General features: G+C 44.0%; 1 protein-coding gene across 1 annotated transcript in view; it reads right to left on the reverse strand.

Moving 5' to 3' along the window:
- The window catches only part of SUCLA2 (succinate-CoA ligase ADP-forming subunit beta), a 47709-nt gene extending 45797 nt beyond the window's left edge, over positions 1 to 1912 (reverse strand). The window contains exon 1 of the mRNA XM_058670771.1: positions 1605 to 1912. Coding sequence (XP_058526754.1) covers positions 1605 to 1694 — 90 coding nt within the window. The 5' untranslated portion in view covers positions 1695 to 1912. The remainder of the gene's footprint in view (positions 1 to 1604) is intronic.
- Positions 1913 to 22395: the final 20483 nt, after the last annotated feature.

A 22395-nucleotide genomic window follows, 5' to 3' on the forward strand; every position in this document is an offset into this window, starting at 1 on the left:
CACAGCGGACTACCTAAATGTATAACTATTAGTTTAAAAAAATAAAATGAAGGGCCTGGTGCAGTAGCCTAGCAGTAGCTAAGGTCTTCACCTTGCAAGCACTGGGATCCCATATGGGCGCCGGTATTAATCCCGGCAGCTCCACTTCCCATCCAGCTCCCTACTTGCAGCCTGAGGTCAGCAGTTGAGGTCAGCAGTTGAGGTCAGCCCAAAGCCTTGGGATCTGCACCCGAGGGGGAGAATTCAGAGTGAAAGAATGCAATCACTGAACCATTAATCCACTTATAACCTGAACCGTCTGAACAGAAGATACAGAAAAACTAGAAGAGGGTCAAGGAATCCAGTGAAATGCTGCACAGAATTGCTAAACTCAACATGGGACCCTCAACTCATTTCCCCAAGTACCTACGTGTCCCCAACTACAAAATTAAGTGGTTCCAAGCTATAAAGCTGGAAAAAGGAGCTGTCATTATAAAGACAATATATCAGGCGTCCAATACAGAAGCAAAGACACAAAAGCTAGGAATTTCCAACGATGTATTTACTCATCAAATAGTCATTTTCCAAGAACCAGACAACACTTTTTTAAGATTCCCTCGGCAAGTTCAAGATACAGAGATAAATATCACTTCTACTAGGAAACAAAATAATGGAATTCAGTGTCCTTAGCTGCAAACTATGAGTAGCTTTAAAAAATAAAAAGTGGATAAAATTAAAATGTAATGGGATGTCTGAGGAGTTACTTTAGAAGGTAAGCTAGAGTCCGGAAGGGATGTGGTCAACCGCTCGTGCTTGTCCACGGTTCTTGGAGATCAAACACTGGGAAGAACGAGGCTGTTGGTGTTCTTGCAGGGCCGACTCAAGCACTCGGGCTCTGAAGCACAAAGTTCTGAGCTAAACCTCACCTACTGGATGACCTATCCTAAACCAGCTGTTCTCCTAGCCTCCCCATCTTCATGCCACACCTCACAGTGCAGCCGAACAGGCTGCTGAGTGACTCCCTGTACAGCCTCTAAGACCGCTGACAAGCAATATTCGAAATCAAAACAAGCTGCTGGCCACTACGCTATCAGCATCTCAAAGATCATTTTCATCCTTGCCCAAAGTGGTAAGTCCAGAAGCGTGATCCTCTTAGCACGATTAACAGAACAAAACACTGCCACTCCGGAGAGGGGGAACTTGGCAGCCTCGCCCGATTACAGGCAGGTGGACAGGCCACTCCCGCCTATGACAGCTCCGGAGACAACAGAGCACGTAGGAAGGGCATTCCCCACTGCCCCATAGGACGCAGCCTCGACCCCTTCGTCACCTCCACCGGGAGCCCATCCGCTCCCCGCCATCCGCAGGGAAATCGAGCGCGCTGCCGCAGCCCGGGCCCTCGGAGCAGAGCCGCGAGAACCCGGTCGGGCTCGCGGTGCCGGCGGGCAGCACTCCCGGGCAAGCCGCCCGCGAGCCCAGCCCGGCACCCAGGAAATGTCACCGCCGCCGAAGTGACCCCGAGCCGGGCCCCGGTTCCCCTCCCACCTCGCCCACAGGAGCCACATGTCCCACCTCGCCCTTTCTCCTGCCGACCCTCGAGACGACAACGGGCTGGGCAGCAATACCTGGGCGGCGGCCCGCAGCGCCGGCCGGGGCCGGTGGCTCCTAAGAGAGGCGGCGGCCAACAGCCGGCTGTAGAACACGGAGGCCGCCATTTCTGACTCCGACCCCGTCCCCTCAGCGCCCGGCGCAAGCGCAGAAGCGCAAGTAGGCCCGCGGCCGCGCGGTCGGCGACGCGCTCCCCGCCCCCGCCCCACCTGTCGGGGGCGGGACCGAGAGTTAACTCCGCCGCTGCCGGACTGAACTAGCCGGTGGGGCGAGGAGTGACCTGCTGACGACAGGCTGAGACAACCAACTTTGATCTTTGGGGACTTTCAACGCAGCCTCAATATCCGCCCTGCGGCCAGAAGACAACGTGTACTGGCTAATTCCCATAGACAGGTGTCACTATCACTCGTGTGACCTCTGCGGTCGGTAACTATCTGTAAAATGGGCTTCCTTCAAGAAGTGTTTTGTGGAGCAGATGCACTAGCATGGGGGTAAAACCCTGGCAGGCAATGCTGGTGTCCCATATGGGTGTGTGTTGGTGTTCCAGCTGTTCAACTTTCCATCCAGCTTCCTGCTAATGCTCCTGGGAAGACAGCAGAAGATGCCCACAGTTTTTGGCCCCCTACATCGACATGGGAGACCCAGAAAGAAGCTACTGGCTCTAGACCAACCCAGCTCCTGCCTGCAGCCATTTGGGGCGTGAACCTGCAGATCTCTGTTTATCTCTCTCTCCCTTCCTCCTCGTGTGTGTGTGTGTGTGTGTGTGTGTGTGTAATTCTGCCTTTCTTTTTTACAGAAAGAAGAGACAGAGAAAAAGATCTTCCATCCACTGGTTCACTCCAAGTGGAGCTGAACTGATCCAAAGCTAGGGGTCAGGAGCCAGGAGCCAAGAGCCCCCTCAGGGTCACCCACATGGGTACAGAGTCCCAAGGTCTCAAGGTTTTGGGCTGTCAGGCCAGCAGGGAACTGGATGGGAAGTGGAGTAACCAGGATACAAACCAACATCCACATGAGATCCAGGCACATGCAAGAAGACTTTAGTCACTGGGCTACCACACCGGGCTATAATTCAATCTTTCAAATAAATAAAACGTAAACAATAATAATAATAATAATAATTTGTGCCAATTAGTGTATTGAGCAATTGGGATATAACAGTGAATAAACCAGGGCTTCCAAGGCTCCAAGAGAGACAAGCAGCCTGTTACTCCCGCCATGAACAGGATATCACCTAAACACATTTTTGAATACGCCATCCCCAGGCTCCATATTAAGTGTGGAGTGCTCAGAGCATTGAAAAAGGACTGGGCGTCCACTTTGCTCTGGGGCAGGGAGCTTTAAGCTGTGCGGTGGAAGCAGTTTCAGCGGGCAGGATCTTAACCTAGCGATGGGCAGGTGCAGCTGAGCTGGATCAGCCAGGTTTACCACCTAGGTAAGGTGGAGGACAGCAGCTCAATCACACCGGAACAGCACCCGGGAAAGGAAAAGCGGACCTGAGACAAGAGCCTGTTGGTTCAGGAAACGAAGAGGTGCTTTCCGCAGGACCTTGCTGTGGGGTTCTTAGCCCCACTGGGACCAGCAAGGAGAGACCTCAGACCTCCACTCGTCATTACAGACACTCTGCCAAGCTGGTCCAGGGAAGGAAGCAGGACACAGGTTTTGGCTGTACAGGGTCCCCTGCTCTGCCCTCCTTCTGGCTGTCATAGGCAATCAGGTTACAAAGCCAGCATACCACCTATCCTTTTCTGTTGGGAGCGCCTGTCCCATCAAATACGAATAAGGTGCCCTTACTATCAAGTGGCTCTATTTTATAGTTGATAATAATGACAGGGGTTGAGGAATCACAGCCTTGTGAGGCAAAGAACAGATATTTAAGGGACGCATGAGTAAACCCAGACCAGGGCTCTGAGCCTTTCGATGGCTCACTTAAAGGATACAGTAAGGTAGAACAGAGATGGGCCTCGCACTTGCTAACTCTGTTACGGCATTAGGCACCCAGTCTTCAAAACCGAAGCTTGCTTTACCTAGAGCTGCTTTTCTTCCCAACAAAAAGTTTTTTGCATTCTTCATAAAGGAGGCTCAAAGAAACTTGCGGTGAGCAGATGAGGCTAGCAGAATTACTGAGGCGCAGAACTGCTGCCGAGGTAGTAGCAGGGCCGGTGGGAGGGTGGGGTATGCAAGGAGGAGGACAAGGGGAAAACAATGGGATTCCACCTCCTCCACCTCTGCCTTCCACTAGAAGAGTGAGGCTGGTGGGGAGAGAGCAAGAATGAGACATTTCCTGAGGGAGAGAAGGGCTGTTGGCCCACTTTTTCTACTCCTTCGAAATGACTGAGCTTATATGTTCCACATTCTCATGCCTGGAGACAAAGTCTTGGCAAAAATGTCCTATTGTTAACTGTGGTATCGATCAAGTACAAAATGTTAAAGAAACAACATTTACTATATCTGCTTACCAACCTCTATCACAAGCTGAGATAAATAGCCACTTAGCATAGTACCAGACTCTTACATTTTCTTAACAACCCTCTAAGATCCTCTTGTATCCTGGAGACAAGCCTACATTTAACAGGAATAAAAAAAACAATGAACTGAAACTTAGATAGGCAAGTAACTTGCCCAGTGCCATAGCTTTTATTTGATTGCTCCAGTACAGTTTTTTTTTTTTTTTTAACTCATTCTGGGTGGTGGAATGAAGAACTGATATATAACTGAGATTTTTGCCCTGTTATAATTTTCTGGAGCTGCTTGTCTTTCACTTATTTTAACAGGATTCATCACCTCAAGAAAAGGATGACAGGGACCAGCCCTGTGCCTCAACAGGCTAATCCTCTACCTGCACTGCCAGCACTCAATATAGGCATTGATTCTAGTCCCAACTGCTCCACTTCTGATCCAGCTCTCTGCGTAGGAACTGGGAAAGCAGCAGAGAACAGATCCGGTCCATGGCCTTTGCACACACGTGGGAGACCCAGGAGAAGCTCCAGCTATCGTGGCCATTTAGGAAGTGAACCAGCAAATGCCATATCTCTCTCTATATGTCTCCTTCTCTCTATAAATCTACCTTTCAAGTACAAAAAAAAAATGAATCTTTTCTATAACGAGGAGAAAAATAAAAGAAAAGAAAACAGGCTGACAGAAGATATGTTGTGAGTTACAATTCAAGGGTTTTGAATCACAAGAGACTGAAGTTTGCGTTCAAAACTCAAAGCCTGGAAGGGCTTAAGGGACCTTCATTAGTAAACGCTCACGGGTCTGGTGTGGTGGCCTAGTGGCTTGAACATGCCAGGATCCCATATGGTCACTAGTTCTAATTCCGGCAGCTTCGCTTCCCATCCAGCTCCCTGCTTGTGGCCTGGGTCCTGCACTCCCAAAGCTTTGGGACCCTGCACCCGCATGGGAGACCTGGAGGAAGTTCCTGGCTCCTGGCTCCAGATCAGCTCAGCACCAGCCGTTGCAGTCACTTGAGGAGTGAATAATCAGAAGAAAGATCTTCCTCTCTGTCTCTCCTCCTCTCTGTATATATAACTTTCCAATAAAAATAAATAATTTTTTTTTTAAATTAATAATTAATCCTCCTTATAAAGGATTGGGAGAAGAGAATGAAAAGGAAATAAAACTATTGAGCCACAGTCCCTGAGAGATTTGAGTGTAAGGCTCTCTCATGCCTCCCACTCCCCAGGGCCTTCTTTGTCTAGGACAAAGGGCAAGTCCATCCCTGCAGAGATTTGAGAATCTAGAACAAAGAGTGCTACAGAGAGGAACTCAAGGTCTCAGAAACCTTTGGACACAGGAGCAGCATAGAAAAGCCGAAACCTCTAAAAGCCCAGGGCAGCCTGCAGGTGGGTCTGCATCACATTCCCAGATTCGTTCTCTGAGAACAAAGCAGAGCTCGGAGTACCTACAAGGGCATCCAGGCCCCTTGAGAGCCTTGTAGACAAGCAGAGAGCCAGCTGGTGGGAGGCTGAAGGACAGACCCTGCAGGTCAGCAACCCTGACCTAATGGGAAGAGTGTTGTCAACAGATGACAGCTTAATGCGGCAACATCAACAAGGAATGAATGTTTCCCATTGATTTGTGACAATGTATATTTCCTGGAACTAGAGAGGAGGAGGACGACAGCATCCTCATTCAGCAGAAATTCTAGCACTTGATCTAAGAAAAATTAATACTAGAGTTCAAATTCAAATGTAGAAAAAGGAGTTGTGTTTCTCATACATGTGAACACATGAAATGAACTTTGTTCTGTTGCATTACTGCTTCTCAATCCTGGCTGCACCCTCCTCCTCCTCCTCCTCCTCCTCCTTTTTCTTCTTCCTCTTCCTCTTCCTCTTCCTCTTCCTCTTCCTCTTCCTCTTCCTCTTCCTCTTCCTCTTCCTCTTCTTCTTCTTCTTCTTCTTCTTCTTCTTCTTCTTCTTCATTTCTTTCTATTGGAAAGTCAGATCAGCTGAGCCGCCACATGCAAGTCTAAGACTTTAGCCAATAGGCTACCACGCTGGGCCCTGAAAAGTTCTTTAATAATATACTTGCTGGGCCCAGCGGCATGGCCTAGCGGCTAAAGTCCTCGCCTTGAACACCCCGGGATCCCATATGGGCGCCGGTTCTAATCCCGGCAGCTCCACTTCCCATCCAGCTCCCTGCTTGTGGCCTGGGAAAGCAGTTGAGGACAGCCCAATGCACTGGGACCCTGCACCCGTGTGGGAGACCCAGAAGAGGTTCCAGGTTCCCGGCTTCGAATCGGCGCGCACCGGCCCGTTGCGGCTCACTTGGGGAGTGAATCATCAGACGGAAGATCTTCCTCTCTGTCTCTCCTCCTCTCTGTATATCTGGCTGTAATAAAATGAATAAAAATCTTTAAAAAAAAAATAATATACTTGCTGAAGACCCTTGGAGCATGCCTCACATCTGGGACCTGGGGTGGGTGGGAGACTGGGTGGGACTTCTCCCTTAAAATCCCCTTCTACATCAGATATATTAAGGAAACAATACGGAACTAATTGTCTTGCCCATCTTCCTGTAGTGCTTGAGCCTTTTTACCCTAATTATGTCAAGATTGTCAAATAAGTAAATAAATTAAATATATATATATATATATATATATAAAATATATATATATATTTGCTGGGCCCAGCGCCGGTTCTAATTCCGGCAGCCCCACTTCCCATCCAGCCATAAGCTGATAACTGGTTCAGAAGTGGAGTAACCAGGATTCAATCCAGTACCTATATGAAATGTTGGCACTAGCAGGTGGAACATTAGCTTACAATGCTACCACAATAGTCCCTGTCTCTTTAGTTCTCTAAATTTATAGCTGAAGCAACAACTCTAATATGGATAGACATAGCTACAAGTATATGGATAAAAATTTAAATGAACATATAATAGAAAGGGAGAGGGTTAGATGGCATCAAAGGATTTCAAATTTCTTTTTACTTTTTGTTTAAAAGCTTTTTAAAAGATTTATTTATTTTTACTGTAAAGTCAGATATACTGAGAGAAGGAGAGACAGAGAGGAAGATCTTCTGTCCAATAATTCACTCCCCAAGTGACTGCAAACAACTGGTGCTGCACCGATCCGAAGCCAGGAGCCAGGAGCCTCTTCCGGGTCTCCCACATGGGTGCAGGGTCTCAAGGCATTGAGCCATCCTTGACTGCTTTCCCAGGCCACAAGCAGGGAGCTGGATGAGAAGCGGAGCTGCCGGGATTAGAACCGGCACCCACATGGGATCCCGGGGTGTTCAAGGCAAGGACTTTAGCTGCTAGGCCATGGCGCAGGGCCCTGGATTTGAAATTTCTACACTTAACACAATCTTAAAAAAAATAATAATAATTAGTCCAATAAGTGATGTATGCATTGTACATATAATACTTTTAATAATACTTAAGTACATAGCATTACTTGTATTATATAATACTAGTTATTATAATAATTAGAGAAATCATTTTAAAATACTGTAACATGGGACCAGCACCATGGCTAATCCTTCACCTGCAGTGTCAGCATCCCATATTGGTGCCAGTTGGTATTCCCGGCTGCTCTACTTCCCATCCAGCTCCCTGTTTGTGGCCTGGGAAAGCAGAGGAGGATCATCAAGTGCTTCGGCCCCAGACCCAAAGGAGCTGCTCCATTTCCCTTCCAGCTCCCTGCTTGTGGTCTGGGAAAGCAGAAGCAAATGGCCCAAAGCCTTGGGACTCTGCACTCTCATAGGAGACTTGGAAGATGCTCCTGGCTTCAGATCAGCTCAACTCTAACCATTGCACCATTTGGGGAATGAACCAGCAGATGAAGATCTCTCTCTCTCTGTCTTTCATTTGTTTTTCAAATAAAAATAAATCTTTCAAAATGTTATAACAAAAGATATACTCAAAATTCTATAAATAAATCAAAATATAATTATAAAAACATGTTCAGGTAAATTATATGAAGAAAGGAAAAAACAAAGGGAAATGGAAATAAAGAACACAGAAAACAAACAGAAAATGATAAATTCAAGTTTTTAAAAGTCAATAATTACATTAAATGTAAATAGTCTAAATATACCAATTAAAATACAAATTGGCATGGTAAATTTAAATATACAACTCAATTATATGTTGTCTAGCAAAAACAAAACCCTTCAAATAAAGCGATATAGGCAAATTAAAGGTCAAAAGATCCATCATAAAAATAGTAATCAAAATAAAGTAAGACTAGCTACATCAATTTCAGGAAAAGCAACCCAGAGTAAAGAAAACAGAAAACTTGAATTAATAACTGAGTTTACAAAAAATTCAGGATACAAGAAAAATACAAAAACCAATTATTCTTCTCTATTGGCATTGAATGAAGGACACAAAAATAAAATACCATTTATAATTGCTCAAAAAATGAAACACACAAATACAGAAATTTAGTATAATTCCCATTAAAAAGCAAGTTATGAAAAAGCAAGTTATCAAGAAAGCAAGTTACCTTTATATAGATAATAATATCCTAGCATTTAAATGGACAGGAAAATAAAGTAAAATAGGTAACATAATTTTGAAAAATAATAAAGTAGGATGAAGTAGTCCATCCTGATTTTAATGCTTACTGTATTAAGTGTAGCTACAGTAACCAAGACTAATAGTATTGACCAGACAAGCACATACACCAATGGGACAAAACAAAATAAGATTTTTGACAATGGTGCAAAACCAGTTCACCAAGGGAATCATAATCTTTTAAACAACTTCTGAATAGAATACCTGGATATCCAAAGGCAAACATATAAGTCCAACCCTGATCAAAGTCTCACACATCATACAAAAATTAATTCAAAATGGATCATTTACTTAGGTATGGGATATAAAAATTGTGCAGAAATCCTAACTCTAAATGAGGCTTTAATTTATTCCTCTGTTTAGGAATGGTAAGTCTCCTTCACACAGTTTCAGCTAGTTTTATCATTTGAAATCATTCTTATCAAAGTAAATAATGCTTCCCTCACTACAATTCATGCTAACTGCACTTGATCTTAGCCAAAAGGTTGAGAAGTGATGCATAGTGATTGAATATTTCACTCCTTTGCTCATTAGTACCTTAAGCCAAAGGCACTGAAGTGAATGCTCAAATGTCCACTCCATCTTCTATGAATAGTAACAGTGCCCACTAGTGTAAGCCACAACTCTTTGGCTCAGGTCCTGCCAAGCATTAAGAATTCCAAATGGGGAAAGGTTAAGTATCTACACTAGGAAAGCAAACAGCCTCACTCAGCTGTTCTCAAATCTCCTGGTCTCAGAACTCTTACAATTCTTATTCAAGTTACTCAAGATCTCACAGAGCTTGTTATCAAGAGATATTAATAGGAGACATTTAGATTCTTTTTCCTGCTTCTGAATCCAGCATGTTGTAGGACCTGCTTTGGCTTACTTGTATAAAGAAAAAGGGTACATACATGTAATGGGGAAAGAAGGGAATATTTTATAAATATCTCAAACAATTAGATACTTATTTCTGGCACCAAAACTTGACAAGTAAGCAGCTTCTTAAAGATCTGTTGCATTGTAGATTCTGAAATTTTATTGATGAAGTCTGTATCCTGTGTGACTTCTACTTTAAGATAGAATTGCTTCCACATTAAGATAACCATCATCTTTCCACTGCAGAAAAAAAGTTCTTTATGAATACTTCCCACTGTTTTTCACAGAATATTAAAAATATGTGTATTCACAGGTATGTCAATGCCATTATTTTTATTGTTTCATCAGAGATTATCTTAAGGAAACTAATGTGCTTGTTTGTTAACAGCATGCATACTTTGTGAAAGCTACAATTGTGTCATGATGGCTTAGTATCATGACATCAATTTCTACTAAAGGTTGGCAGTTTTATCTATCATTGACATTGATTTTTCAAAATTTATTTTATCTGAAAGGGAGAGAGACAGAAATGTTTTATCTGCTGGTTCACTTCACCAAATGCCTGCAATAACCAGGGTTGGACAATGCCAAAGTCAGGAGCATGAAACTCAGTTTGGGTCTTCCATATGGGTGGCAGTGACCCCAATACTTGAGAAAACATTTGCTGCCTCCCAAGTTTTGAACCAACAGGAAGCTGGATTGGAAGAAGAGTAGCCAGGACTCAAGCCAGCTTTGTGACACAGGGTGCAGGTATCCTAGGCAACATCTTCACCTCTATGCCAAACACGATCTCCCACCATCACTTTTGATCATTAATGGAAATACCAACATAAGGTAAAAGCAGAACAAGACATCCTGTATTATTATGAAGTAGCTTTGGTCTTCCAGATCCTCTGAAAGGTCTCAGGGACCCCAAAGGGCCACAGACTGCACTTAAACAGCCATGAGATTAAACATGGCATAACGAAATAATAGTCAAGCTGTAAATGCTAGTTAAGCTATAACAATGCCTTCACCAAGCAACCCACACATCAATTCAACTGGACTTATATCATAGGCATTCTGTGGGATCTGTGGTACCTATCACCCTATCAGTGCCTCTCAAACACTTCAAAACCTGATTGCTTTCTATGCAATAATACCATGGTGAAACTGAGCAGCATTAACCTTTTAATTTAAAAAGTAAGACTCCATAAACTCTCCATAATAAAATGCCCTAATTAAATACATCAACATGATTTATTACCATCATTTTAGTCATATTAACATTAGTCTTTTTTCAAATTAAGTTCTCAAAAAATAGCTACCCATTAATCTCAGCACCAAAAGACAAAATTAGCCAAACATGACACTCCATAAGAAAAGAATGAATATGCTGGCTCAGTGGCATAGCGCACTAATACTCCATCAGTAGTGCTGGCATCCCATACAGGACACAGGTTTGTGTCCCAGTTGCTGCATTTCCAATCCAGCTCCCTGTAGTGGCCTAGGACGGCAGTAGGATGGAGGGGAAGGGAGTAGGATAAAGGCTTTAGGACACTGCACCCATGTGGGAGACCTGGAAGAAGCTCCTGGCTCCTGGTTTTAGATCAGCTTAGCTCTGCCTTTTGTGACCATTTGGAGAGTGAACCAGTGGATGGGTGGATGGAAGATCTCACCATTTCTCTTTCTCTCTGTAAATCTACCTTTATTTCAGATTTATTTAATTTTATTGGAAAGGCAGATCAGATTTACACAAGGCTAGCTGTTAGCTATCCAGCAGCGATGGACTTGGTGCACACAGCCAATAAGGAGATATGTGGATTACTGACCGATGGTCAATAGTTCAAGTTTATTAACTGTATCAGACTTTTTAAAGACAGGTGGTCATGTAGGCATCAGGGAGTGGGGTTTGAGGAAATTACATTTCAACAGTAAGAGGGATTCTCATAATCCACAATTTGTTTGTCTAGCAGGTTCCTTTCCTCAGTCAGTTAATTCCTGTTTTCCCACCTGGGAGGAAGCACCTCTCTTTCATCTATTATCTAAATCTAAAGACTAAGGAGTTTCTTGCCAGTTCATTTCTATATTAACTGCTGCTGGGACCCTCTGGCAAAATTGCAACTGGCTCTGGCTCCACCTTGGCAAGGGTTCCCAATGTCCTCTCTTTATCAATTCTTTTCCTACAGACCAATCAAATGTCCTCCTACAGCTGGTATTGTAATGCAACACATTAAGTCACTGCCTGCAATGCCAGCATCTCGTATGGGTGCCAGTTATTACTGGCTGCTCTACTTCTGATCCAGCTCCCTGCTAACGTGCCCAGAAAAGCAGCAAAACATGGCCCAAGCATGTGGGCCCCTGTCAGCTAGGTGGGAGACTTGGAAGATGTTTCTGGCTCCTGGCTCAATATAGCCCAGCTCTGCTAATGCAGCCAATCTGGGGAGTGAACCACTGAATAAAAGATTCTCTCTCTCTCTTTCTCTCTATGTAACTCTTTCAAAATAAAAAAAAAAAATCTTAAAAACAAACAAACAAACAAAAAACAGGTAGCAAAAGACATTTCAGCAGACTGCTCAGTGCTATACTATAAAGAGCATGACAATGTTGGTGGGGGGCAGCTGATGAAGTGACTGTGAGCTGTGTCCCTGGATACCCTCACACACAATTACTCCATCAGCCTCCTCCCATTGAGACTGAGATGCGACAAAGAAAAAAAGCAGACTCATTCCTCAAGTCACTTCACTGAACTTACTACCTCGGCCTAATTTTACCCTGATTATACGTAACATCCTGATTCCTTGCATACTTCAGCTGCATTTAAGGTCCATAGCTCCTCTCCCCATCACACATTCACTCGCGGTTCTTCATGATGGTAACAATCACACAGATAATCCTCTCAAAACCCCTCCATGCCATTTAAGCTTCTACCAAGATCACCTTTGATTTACACACTGATAAATCACCTGATCACATTTTGGTCCACGTTTCCTGCACCTGTCAGCAGTATTTGACATAAATGATCAGTGTTCCTGAAATACTTCCTGCACTTGGTTTCTGGAACACTAAAACCATCCTGGTTTTACTTTCAACTTTCTGGTTTTTCTCCAATTTCCTTTTTTGGTTTCCCCGATGCAGTGGTCTTGGTACCACTTTTTTTCTGAACATACTCATGCCCTCAGTGAGTTATTTCAGTATCTTAGATTAAAATATTGTCCATATACTCATGGCATCCATCATTGCTAACTTCAACAGTGTAGATCTCACTGTATTGATCTATTCGTGTGTTGGTGGACGGTTGGATTGTTTCTATCTTTTGGTAACTAGGAATGATGCCTTCACAGACATTAGTGTACAAGTATGAGTCCCTGCCATCAATTCTTTTGGATACAGACTAGACGTAGGATTTCTGGTTCTTATGTCTGCAAAAGGCGTGGACACATATAAATGTATGCATACACACAAAAAAAAAACACAGAGACACACATTGAGCATGAATTTAATGTGACATATAAGAAGAGAAAAAATGAGGAGTAAGGATCAGGAACAGTGAAAGAACACTGAACAAGAAGTAACCAAATAAACAGTAAGCTAAAATCTGGACCTGTATGGCTTTTATAGGCAACTGGTTATTTATGCAATTTGATGTTAATATATATACATACTATGTTAAGACCTTTTCATAAAGACACATGCACATACACACACACACACACACACACACACACACACACACACACATACACACATACACAGAAAACTTACTGCTGGCTCTTCCTTAAAGCCCATAATAATAGGGCCTACTCAGGGCCAAATCCAGGAGCAAGAAACACAATCCAACAGGAGAGCACAATAATCAGGGGTGGGGGCAGGCTAGCCAGGCAAGGCTGCAGTATTCATCAGCATCTGTGTGGACCAGGTCTGGAGGCAGACTAGGCTAAGCCAGGCTGCAGCACCTGCTGGCATGCATGAGAGCCAGGACAGGATGTGGACTGTGCCCAGCTGGGCTAGGTTACAACACCCACCAGCAAGACCTGAGATTGTAGGTGAACCTTGTCAGGCTAGGTCAAAGAACCCACAAGCAAGATCTGGAGCTGGGAATGGGCCTTCCTAGGGAACTTTGGGGACTCCTCTACTCAGCTGCAGCTCCACTGGTGAGTGTAAAAGCCTGGGGCTGTGGGCAGACTGGGTTGGGCAAGGTTGAAGCACCTGCTGGCATGTATGTAGGCTGGGTTTTGAGGCGGATTGGACTAGGCTAGGGTACAGCACCTGTTGACATACAAGACCAAAATGGGTGTGGAGCAGGGCAGGCTATGTTGCGTACCAACTGAGTCACAGTACAGCCAGGTTTGGGGGTGGGCCAGGCTGGGCTAGGCAGTAACACCAGTGCACCAGTAAGAGCTGCAATTGATGCTGGCCAGTTGGGCAAGACCACAGTACTCACTGGTGAGTGCCAGGATGGGCAGCAGCCATGTCAGTCTGGGTAGCAACAACTGCCAGCACACATGAGATCCACTCCTGGGAGAAGTCTTGGTAAGGGATATTGGGAACTCCCATGCTAGGCTGCAGCTACTGCTGGTAAGCACAAGAGCCAGGTCTGGGAGCACACACAGGACAGGCTGAGCTGTAGCTCCCATTGGCATATATGTGCGCCAGGTTTGGGGAAGGAGGGCAGACTGGGATAGTCCACAGCACACATTAGCACAAATGAGAGCCATGACAGGGTTCAAGTTAGGCCTGGTTAATACACAACACCCTCAGATTCACATGAGAGCTGGGGGGATTGACCAGACTGAGCTAGGCTGCTAGATCTGCTTGTGAGAGCTGTGACCAGGGGTTGGTCAGATTAAGCCAGGGGTAGTTCTCACTGGCAAGTGCCAAGACTAGAGACAGGTCATCTCAGACTGGGCGACAGAACCCACTGGCATATACAAGAACTGGGGCTGGGAATGGGTCTTGTAGGGGAACTGTGGGCATACCTCTGCTGGGCTGCAGTTCCCACTGGTGAGCATGACAGCCCAGGCTTTGTGTGCCAGGCTAGTCAAGGTATGCTGGCATGCACCAGCATATATGTGGGCCAGGTCTGGGGGGGTGGCAGGCTTAGCTGATCTGCAGCACCTACGGGTGTGTACAAGAGCCAAATGAGTTGTAAGACAGACCTAACTAGATTGTAGCACATTCCAGCGCATGTAGAAATTGGGGCTAGGGGTGGGTCTGGTTGAGGTTATTGGGTTTCGCTCTGACTAGGCTGCAGCCCCCACTGGTGTGTGTGAAGACCAGGCCTGTAGCAGTCTGGACTGGGCTGGGTTAAGTCACAACACCTATCAGTCCATGTAAGATGGACTGGGGGTGGAACTAACACCTGCATCCAGACAGCAGCATCCACCAATATGATACAGGTGATGGATTAAACCAGATACTGCACTGACTGGCACACACAAGAATCAAGTCTGAGGTCATCCCAGGTGAAGTTTCTTGGTGGGTTTCTCAACAATATGGCTGGACTCAAACTCTAGCCAAAGGGAAAATCACAATATATGTGGTCCAACCTTGGAGTGCATATGTCAGAACTGGGCCTCCTCAGTCACTGATGTCTATACAGCACGCATGCCCAGATGCATATGGGACATGACAGCCAGATCATCTAGGCCAGCAGGACATCAGCTGCCTCGTGCCTTGTTAGAGAAAGGCAAACAGAACATGTTGGACCACTGTCCTGGCCAAGCTTTGCACCATATTCCTGGATCTGTAGACTCACCTAAGCTAGACATCGTCAGCCCATAGTCCTTGGAAAGATTCTCTAGCCAACATTTCAAAAATACCAAAACGACTCAAGTAACACCCTTGGAACACTCTTCCCCACAATGAGGTTTCTAAGGAATCATCAAATGCTGTCTAGATGCTGATGTAGTTTGATAGCAAGGAGTGCCCCTCAACCCTCCTGGAACACAAGAGAAAAAAAATTGAAACATTTGTTCTACCCACCTTCCACCATATCTCAGCCCTCCCCACTCTAATCAAAGATCCACGTGATTGTATAACCCTCTCAACAATGCAATGTTAAAAATAAAAATTAAAAAAATAATACCTTAGTATAAGTATAGCATTAACACTTCCGTAGACCTATTTCCTACCATCTTCAACTCAATGACCAATTCCATTTAAGAAACAGAAACAAAATAATGAATGAAGTTGGGGGAGTTGGGGACAATAATGCATAAATAATACTAGTGGCTAACCCAATGCAGGATTATATTTCAGAGTATGGATTAGCAGTTAAACTCAACATAGGACTTTTAATCTGTTGACCTGAAATACCATTTTTAACATTAGTTAAATTTTCAAAGACACAAACCTAGAGATTTGACAGTCTGTCAAATCTAATGTCGACAGTTAGATAGCAAGTCAACCTACAAATTGTAAACAAACTGTGTTATACAGATCATCTCAGACATGTTCTGGAGACATTGAGTTCTTCTTTGGAATACTGCTCTAGTCTCCTCTATCAGAGACAGGAGAGTATCATATCTTAAACAAATGAAGATGGGGTCAATGTTCTACAAACTTTGTGAATGTTTGTGAGACTAAACAGGGCATTAACTGGAAATATAGTCTACACACACACACACACGCGCGCGCGCACGCCCTCAGTCTGGTTATTTCATCACCGACATCTATTTCGTAACACCCCAGGGGAATATGATAGAAATTGTTCAATAATAGGGGAACCCAAAGTCCCCAGAGTCTCCCAGCTGTGAGAGTCAGTGCAGCGCTACACAAGCTTCAGAGGTTCAGGGATATGGCTGTGTTCCCAAGAAGAATGTCCTTTGGTAGTTCCTGGGCATACAAGACCTCCTCCTCTCCCAGCTCCTGGGTGTCCTTATGCTCTGGAGACCCACTGAGCCACTAGCAAAGTTCACCGGAGTTAAAAGTCGTGGTGCTGAGCCAGTGCAGTGCTGAGCCAGTGCACAGGATGTTCCCTTCTGCTTCCCAACACTCACTCAACTGCATCCTATTAGATGTTTAGGATTTAATATAATGGGAAACTCTTCCTGGAACTCTATCAACTGCTTCTGCTTGTCTCTCATCATGCCCAGCTCTTCCCTGGCTCAGGCCAAAGCTGCTGTGCTGCTTATGACTTCCCCAGCACATTATACTGAAATCCCTGGCATGTTTGACCTCTCTCCCTCTCCGCACTTGAGCTCCTTGAAGACAAGATCTACGCTCCTGATCTTTGAGCCTTAATTTAGTCTTTAGCAGATGGTGGGAAATCAAATGCTAAATTAATGAAGAAATTCAACATCAACAAAAAAATACATACTGCTTCAATGCCAACTCTACTCTAGGAGTGTGGATCCAGTGGCAAGCACAAGCCGCCACAGCATTATTGCTCACAAGACTGGCCTCTATTGGGGAAGTAGACATGAGTGAGTATACACATTCATGAGTGGCTTACATGCAAATGTGCCTTTTATAGATGAAGACCACAGGTAATGAGAACAGCTTTTTTTTTTAAAGATCTATTGTCTACATTGGTTTCTTTTTACTCATTTTTCTATTTTTTTTTTCAGATGGAAGAGAGCTGGAATAATCCAGGTGAGTGGGAAAGGTGAAATATGAAGAGGAAAGAAAACAAATAATAGGCTATACTTCTTGACTGCATAAAAAGAATCCTGTAACCCTGATGGAAGGACTAATCTTGAATGAGACAACAGAGCATCTATAGAAAAGGTAGGGAGGGGATAGGTTTTGAGAGAGTAAATTGAAGGCAGTCCTGTCTCTTCCATTTCTCTATGGAAGAGAATTAAACTATATATTAGTAACAGTGCAGAATATGAGACTCAGATATTTGAAGAATGCAGAAAAGATTTGAAGTTTTCATTACAGAGTACAGGAAAACCAGTTAACAGAAATGTGGCAAGACTGTTGTGCTGTACTAAGAAGAACCTATCAGGTGGCCAGTGCTGTAGTATAGTAAACAAAGCTTCTGCCTGGAGTGCCAAAACTCTTACGGGAGCCAATTCAAGTCCAGCTTCAACATTTCCAACCCAGCTCACAGCTAATATAGCTGGGAAAAGAGCAAAAGATGGCTCAAGTCCTTGGCCACCAGCATCCACGTGCAAAACAGAGAAGAAACTCCTAGCTCCTAGTTTCAGAAAAGTCCAGCTCCATCCAGGCTCCTGGTCTCAGACCAGTCCAGCTCCCACCATTTTAGCTATCTGGGGAGTAATCTGGTGGATGAAAAACCTCTGTGTCTCTCCTTCCCTCTCTGTAAATTCGCCTTGCAAATAAAAATAAATAAACAAATGGAGGCAGTGGAGGAGAAGAGGGAAGAACAAGAACAACCCATCTGAGGCTGGTAGTCCTCCCTATACGGTGACAACATTCTGTCTGCTGTGCACTTTTTTCAGGTTCAAAGGCTCAGGGTCACCATAAAGAAAGCATACCAACATGTTCATTCAGCTTGGGAATTTGCCAAATTGCAGTGAGGAAGTAAAAGTAGGTCAAGGGAGTTAAGGGTATTTTGCAAGGATGTTATTGAGGCGCCAGTGCGGAGGCACAGCCAGTAAACCAGATGTCTGCAGCATTAACTTCCTTGTGAATGCTGATTTGTATCTTGGCTGCTCCACTTCTGATCCACCTCGCTGCTAATGTGCCTGGGAAAAGCAGCAGAAAATAGTCCAAGTCCTTGGGCCTCCGTCATCCAGGTGGGAAATCTGGCTTCTGATTCATTCCTGGCCTTCATGGTCACATAGAAAGCAAACCAGCAGAAGGAAGCGTGCTCTTTCCCTCCCTCTCTCTCTCTGCTTTCAAAAAAAATTACACAATTTTTTTAAAAATTAAAGAAGAGATGCTACTGAAATAAAAGATCACAAAATCCAAGAGGAAGAGCCTTACAGATTAAATGGCATTGGGAGGAGAGATGCTGGCTGACTGGGGTCCAAAAGTACAGTGAGAGTGGTTAGGCAGAAGCCAGAGGAAAGACAAGGGCACAGCCAGGGGAAGCAGCACGGCAGAGTCATCTCTGAACACATTCTCCAAACAGTTCTTTTCCAGCAATGCTGAAGATACTATAGTTGTGAGGCAAATATTAGAGGAAGTAACATCACAGCAAGGCAGTGAAAGCCAAGACACTGAGGTAGCAGTAAAAGAATCACGTCTCTTGAGCATCCTGGTTGTTCTTGCCCGGCCAACCACTGGCACAGCCCCAACCACCACCCACACTGTCTCCACTCACAGGCTCTGTCCTCCTGTGGCAGCCCCTGGCTTGTCCTATGGGAAGGAAAGGCACGCTTACAGATCAAAACGTTCAAATTCATTACTTATGAAATGGGTGGTTTCAGTTGATGACAAACTGCCAGTTTATCAAACACACCCTCTGGACTAGCTGTTGACTATGACCAAGAAAGGACTGGTCTCAGGAAGAGCCAACTTTAATTAAGAAGAGATAAAAGGATGAGGAGAAAAAGTAATTATGGAATAGCCAAAGATATGGTTGAAGAAATAAGTATCCATTCATGTAAAAGGAGAGGGCTAGTGCTTGCAGGACTGTGCTTTCCCCGTGCGCTGGGAGCCAGTGAAAGCCTGGAATGGGTGTCCTGCTCTCGAGCTTATGCTCAGGGCCCCACAACATCCTGAGCAGATGTAGGTCTTGAGGACATAATTGTCAGAAGTGGGAATGAGGCTTAGCGTGGTAGTTTAGTGGCTGAAGTCCTCGGTTTGCATGCGCTGGGATCCCATGTGGGCACTGGTTCGTATCTCAGCTGCTACACTTCTCTTCCAGCTCCCTGCTTGCTTGTGGCCTGGGTGGGCAGTTGAGAACAACTCAAAGCCTTGGAACCCTGCACCTGCTTAGGAGACCCAGAAGAAGCTGCTGGGCTCCCAGCTCCTGACTTCAGATCAGCTCAGCTCTGGCCGTTGCGGCCACTTGGGGCATGAACCAGCAGATAGAAGCTTTCTCTCTATAAATCTGCCTTTCCAATGAATGAATGAATGAATGAATGAATGAATAAATAAATAAATAAATAAGGATTCTTGTTGTTCTAGTTCTAGTACAGAAGGGATACACAGGGGTGTGAGATTATTAAATCTCCTTTAGTGGAAATACAGTAGATACAAAGCACAAGGTAAATTCAAAGTCTTTGCAAGTGTCCTTGTCACCCAATATCCAGAGTCATTGTCCTAGAAGAACAAGATACCCCGGAATGCCTCCACCGCTGTAGTAAGGTGGGCAGTAATAAACTAGGGGAGAGAAAGAATCACTGTGAGAAGGCCTGATGTCAGAAGAGGGCATAACTGTGCTCCCTGGAATTCAAGAGAGAAATCTGGCCCCTAATCAATGTTACCCTAAGTTTCAAAAGAAGGAGGAAGCCATGCTTAGACAAGATGCTTGCTAATTCTTAGGAGGAGGACAGGAAAGAAACACAGCATAATGTTGACAGGAGCTTTCTCTGACTGGTAGAATGATTTTTCTTTTTTGTGTATTTCTTCATGTCAGCATTTTCTATGATGAACACATCTAATTTTGGCTTTGTAAAAAAACTATAGAAAATATTTATGCCTTTTTTAAATTCCTCACAAGCCCAGAATAGTTATTTTTAGAGCAAAATTGATTGAAAACTAGAATTATCAATTTCAAAAGAAATAATTTCTAATAATTCCAGTGATAATGAAGTAATTGTGAAGAATTAACACACAGTGCATTTCATAAAATGAAAATTGCTGGAAAACCAAACAACACACAAAATACCAGCTGTGTGACTTAACGTTGCTACTTACCACAAAATGCCATCAAGAATAAAATGAAAGATTGGCGCTTCAAGAAAGCTTGTTGCCTATAATGGGAGACAGATACAAATTTTAGGAAACAGCATGACATGTTACTGAAGTGGAAATAACTAAATAACTATTGTTTTCAAATAGTCTCAAAGTGGTACTAGTCTGAAATTAGAGAACATTTAAAAAGGAGAATTTTTCTTCACTTAGATATCTGCAAGGATATATTCCCTGTCTTAATACAGCTAAGAACTAGAAATGTGTTAGTCTGCCTTAGATTGTGATTCATATCAAATGCTCCCCAAAACTTCAGTGGCTTAAAAAATGCTTATTTTTCATTTATGTCAATATTAAGGTTGCAAGTTGACTGCAACCTTCCTCACCCTACCACAAAGGCTGAAGGAGCAGGCTCTGCCCGCAGAGGCCGTTGTCAGACCAGAAGAAACAGAGTTAGTGAGGGGAAGTGAAGACTTGGAAAGCTCTTGCTAAGAGCTGACCTTCAGGACCAGCGTTGTGCTGAAGTAAAGCCACGACCTGCAATGCCAGCACATCATACCAATCTATAGCAGGCTGCTCTACTTGCTATTCATTCAGCTCCCTGGTAATTGACCTGGGAAGGCAACAGAAAATGGCTCGAGTGCTTAGACCCCTGCCACCCACGTGGGAGATTTAAATGGAGTTCCAGGCTCCCAGTTTCAGCCTGGTCTGGCCCTCGCCATTGTGGCCATTTGGGGTGAGTCCAGTAGATGGAAGATCCTCTCTCTCTATTTCTCTCTTCCTTCCCTTCTCACTCCCTCTCAAATATTTTTTTAAAAATTGACTTCCTTTGATCAAATGTTGTCCGATCCCGAAGGCAATGATGTATATTACATTCATGTCCATGGACAGGGATGTGTAACCATTTTATAGGGAAAGAAGCGATACAGATTTGGGAATCATAATAAATATATTACAAAGTATATGTTATTATTGAGCATTTACTATAGTGGTAAGCACTGGAAAATTCAGTGACGATTAAAAAAAAACCGGTCACTTCCATCTTTAAAAGCTTGGTAGATAGCTACCAAACCACCCTCACAGCGAGCACAAACTATACTAGATCCTCTACTTAGGGAATCCCATCGAATCCTTTCAGTAACTCCATAAAGTGCTCATGAGTACTGATGGTTTTTTTTCAATTTAGAAGAAAATTGAGACTAGTTCATTTACCCAGACTGTTCCTCCACTCTTACATGTGAGCTGGTCACTGGCTTGCTTTGACCAATGGCATCTTGGTAAATGTAACCAGCAAAGATTTGAAAAGTGTTCATATTCTGAGACTCACCCTTTTACTGCTCTTAGAATCATGCTTTCATGGGAACAAACCCAGGCTATTTGTCTGCTAATGAGTGACCTGTGACTCACTTGCCCTACTGACCTAGCCTGGCATTCAAGATAGAAGTGAAGGAGTCTGTCCTAGCAATCAAGTACCTGGAAACAGATGCATGCCAGGCCCCAGCAGGGGCCAGCTGGGAAGGCTTCCCAGTGGAACCTAAGAGAAGTCATTTATTCTGTTCATTTATGCAACATGCATCTGACAAACATTTTCTGGGTGGCTAGCCTGAAATGTATCAGGTGCTTTGCTATGTCCAGATGAGCCATATTAAAAAGACAGAAACAGTCTCCGGCATCAAAGTTTACAGTATTACGATATGGGGGAGAAATATAAAACAATACACACATAAATAATTCATTATTTTACATTATTTTATGTTGTGATAAATACGAAGACAATATAATTACGTTATGTAAACCTGTAGGATGGAAATTAGAAGAAAATGTTACATAGAATTTTAAAAATTTTACTTATTATCACTTTATGATACAGTTCCACAGGCCCTGGGATTTCCCTCATCCCCTTCCCAATTCCCTCCCCCCACACTGAATTCCCCTAAATCATTACTATAGTATAGTTCTTCATAAACAGTCATATGTCCATCATTGCTGGTATGGACAATGGCAGAGTCCAGCATCCTATTGTCAAGATATACTAAACAATTTCATTGGTAGCCCACCTTCAGTCTGGAAATAGAAATGCATACATAGAATTTTAAAAAAGATTTATTACTTTTATTGGAAAGTCAGAGAGAGAGAGAGAGAGATCTTCATCTTCTCTCCACTGATTCACTCCCC

Source organism: Ochotona princeps, chromosome 12 (assembly GCF_030435755.1).
Source record: "Ochotona princeps isolate mOchPri1 chromosome 12, mOchPri1.hap1, whole genome shotgun sequence".
In the NCBI taxonomy this organism is placed as follows: Eukaryota; Metazoa; Chordata; class Mammalia; order Lagomorpha; family Ochotonidae; genus Ochotona; species Ochotona princeps.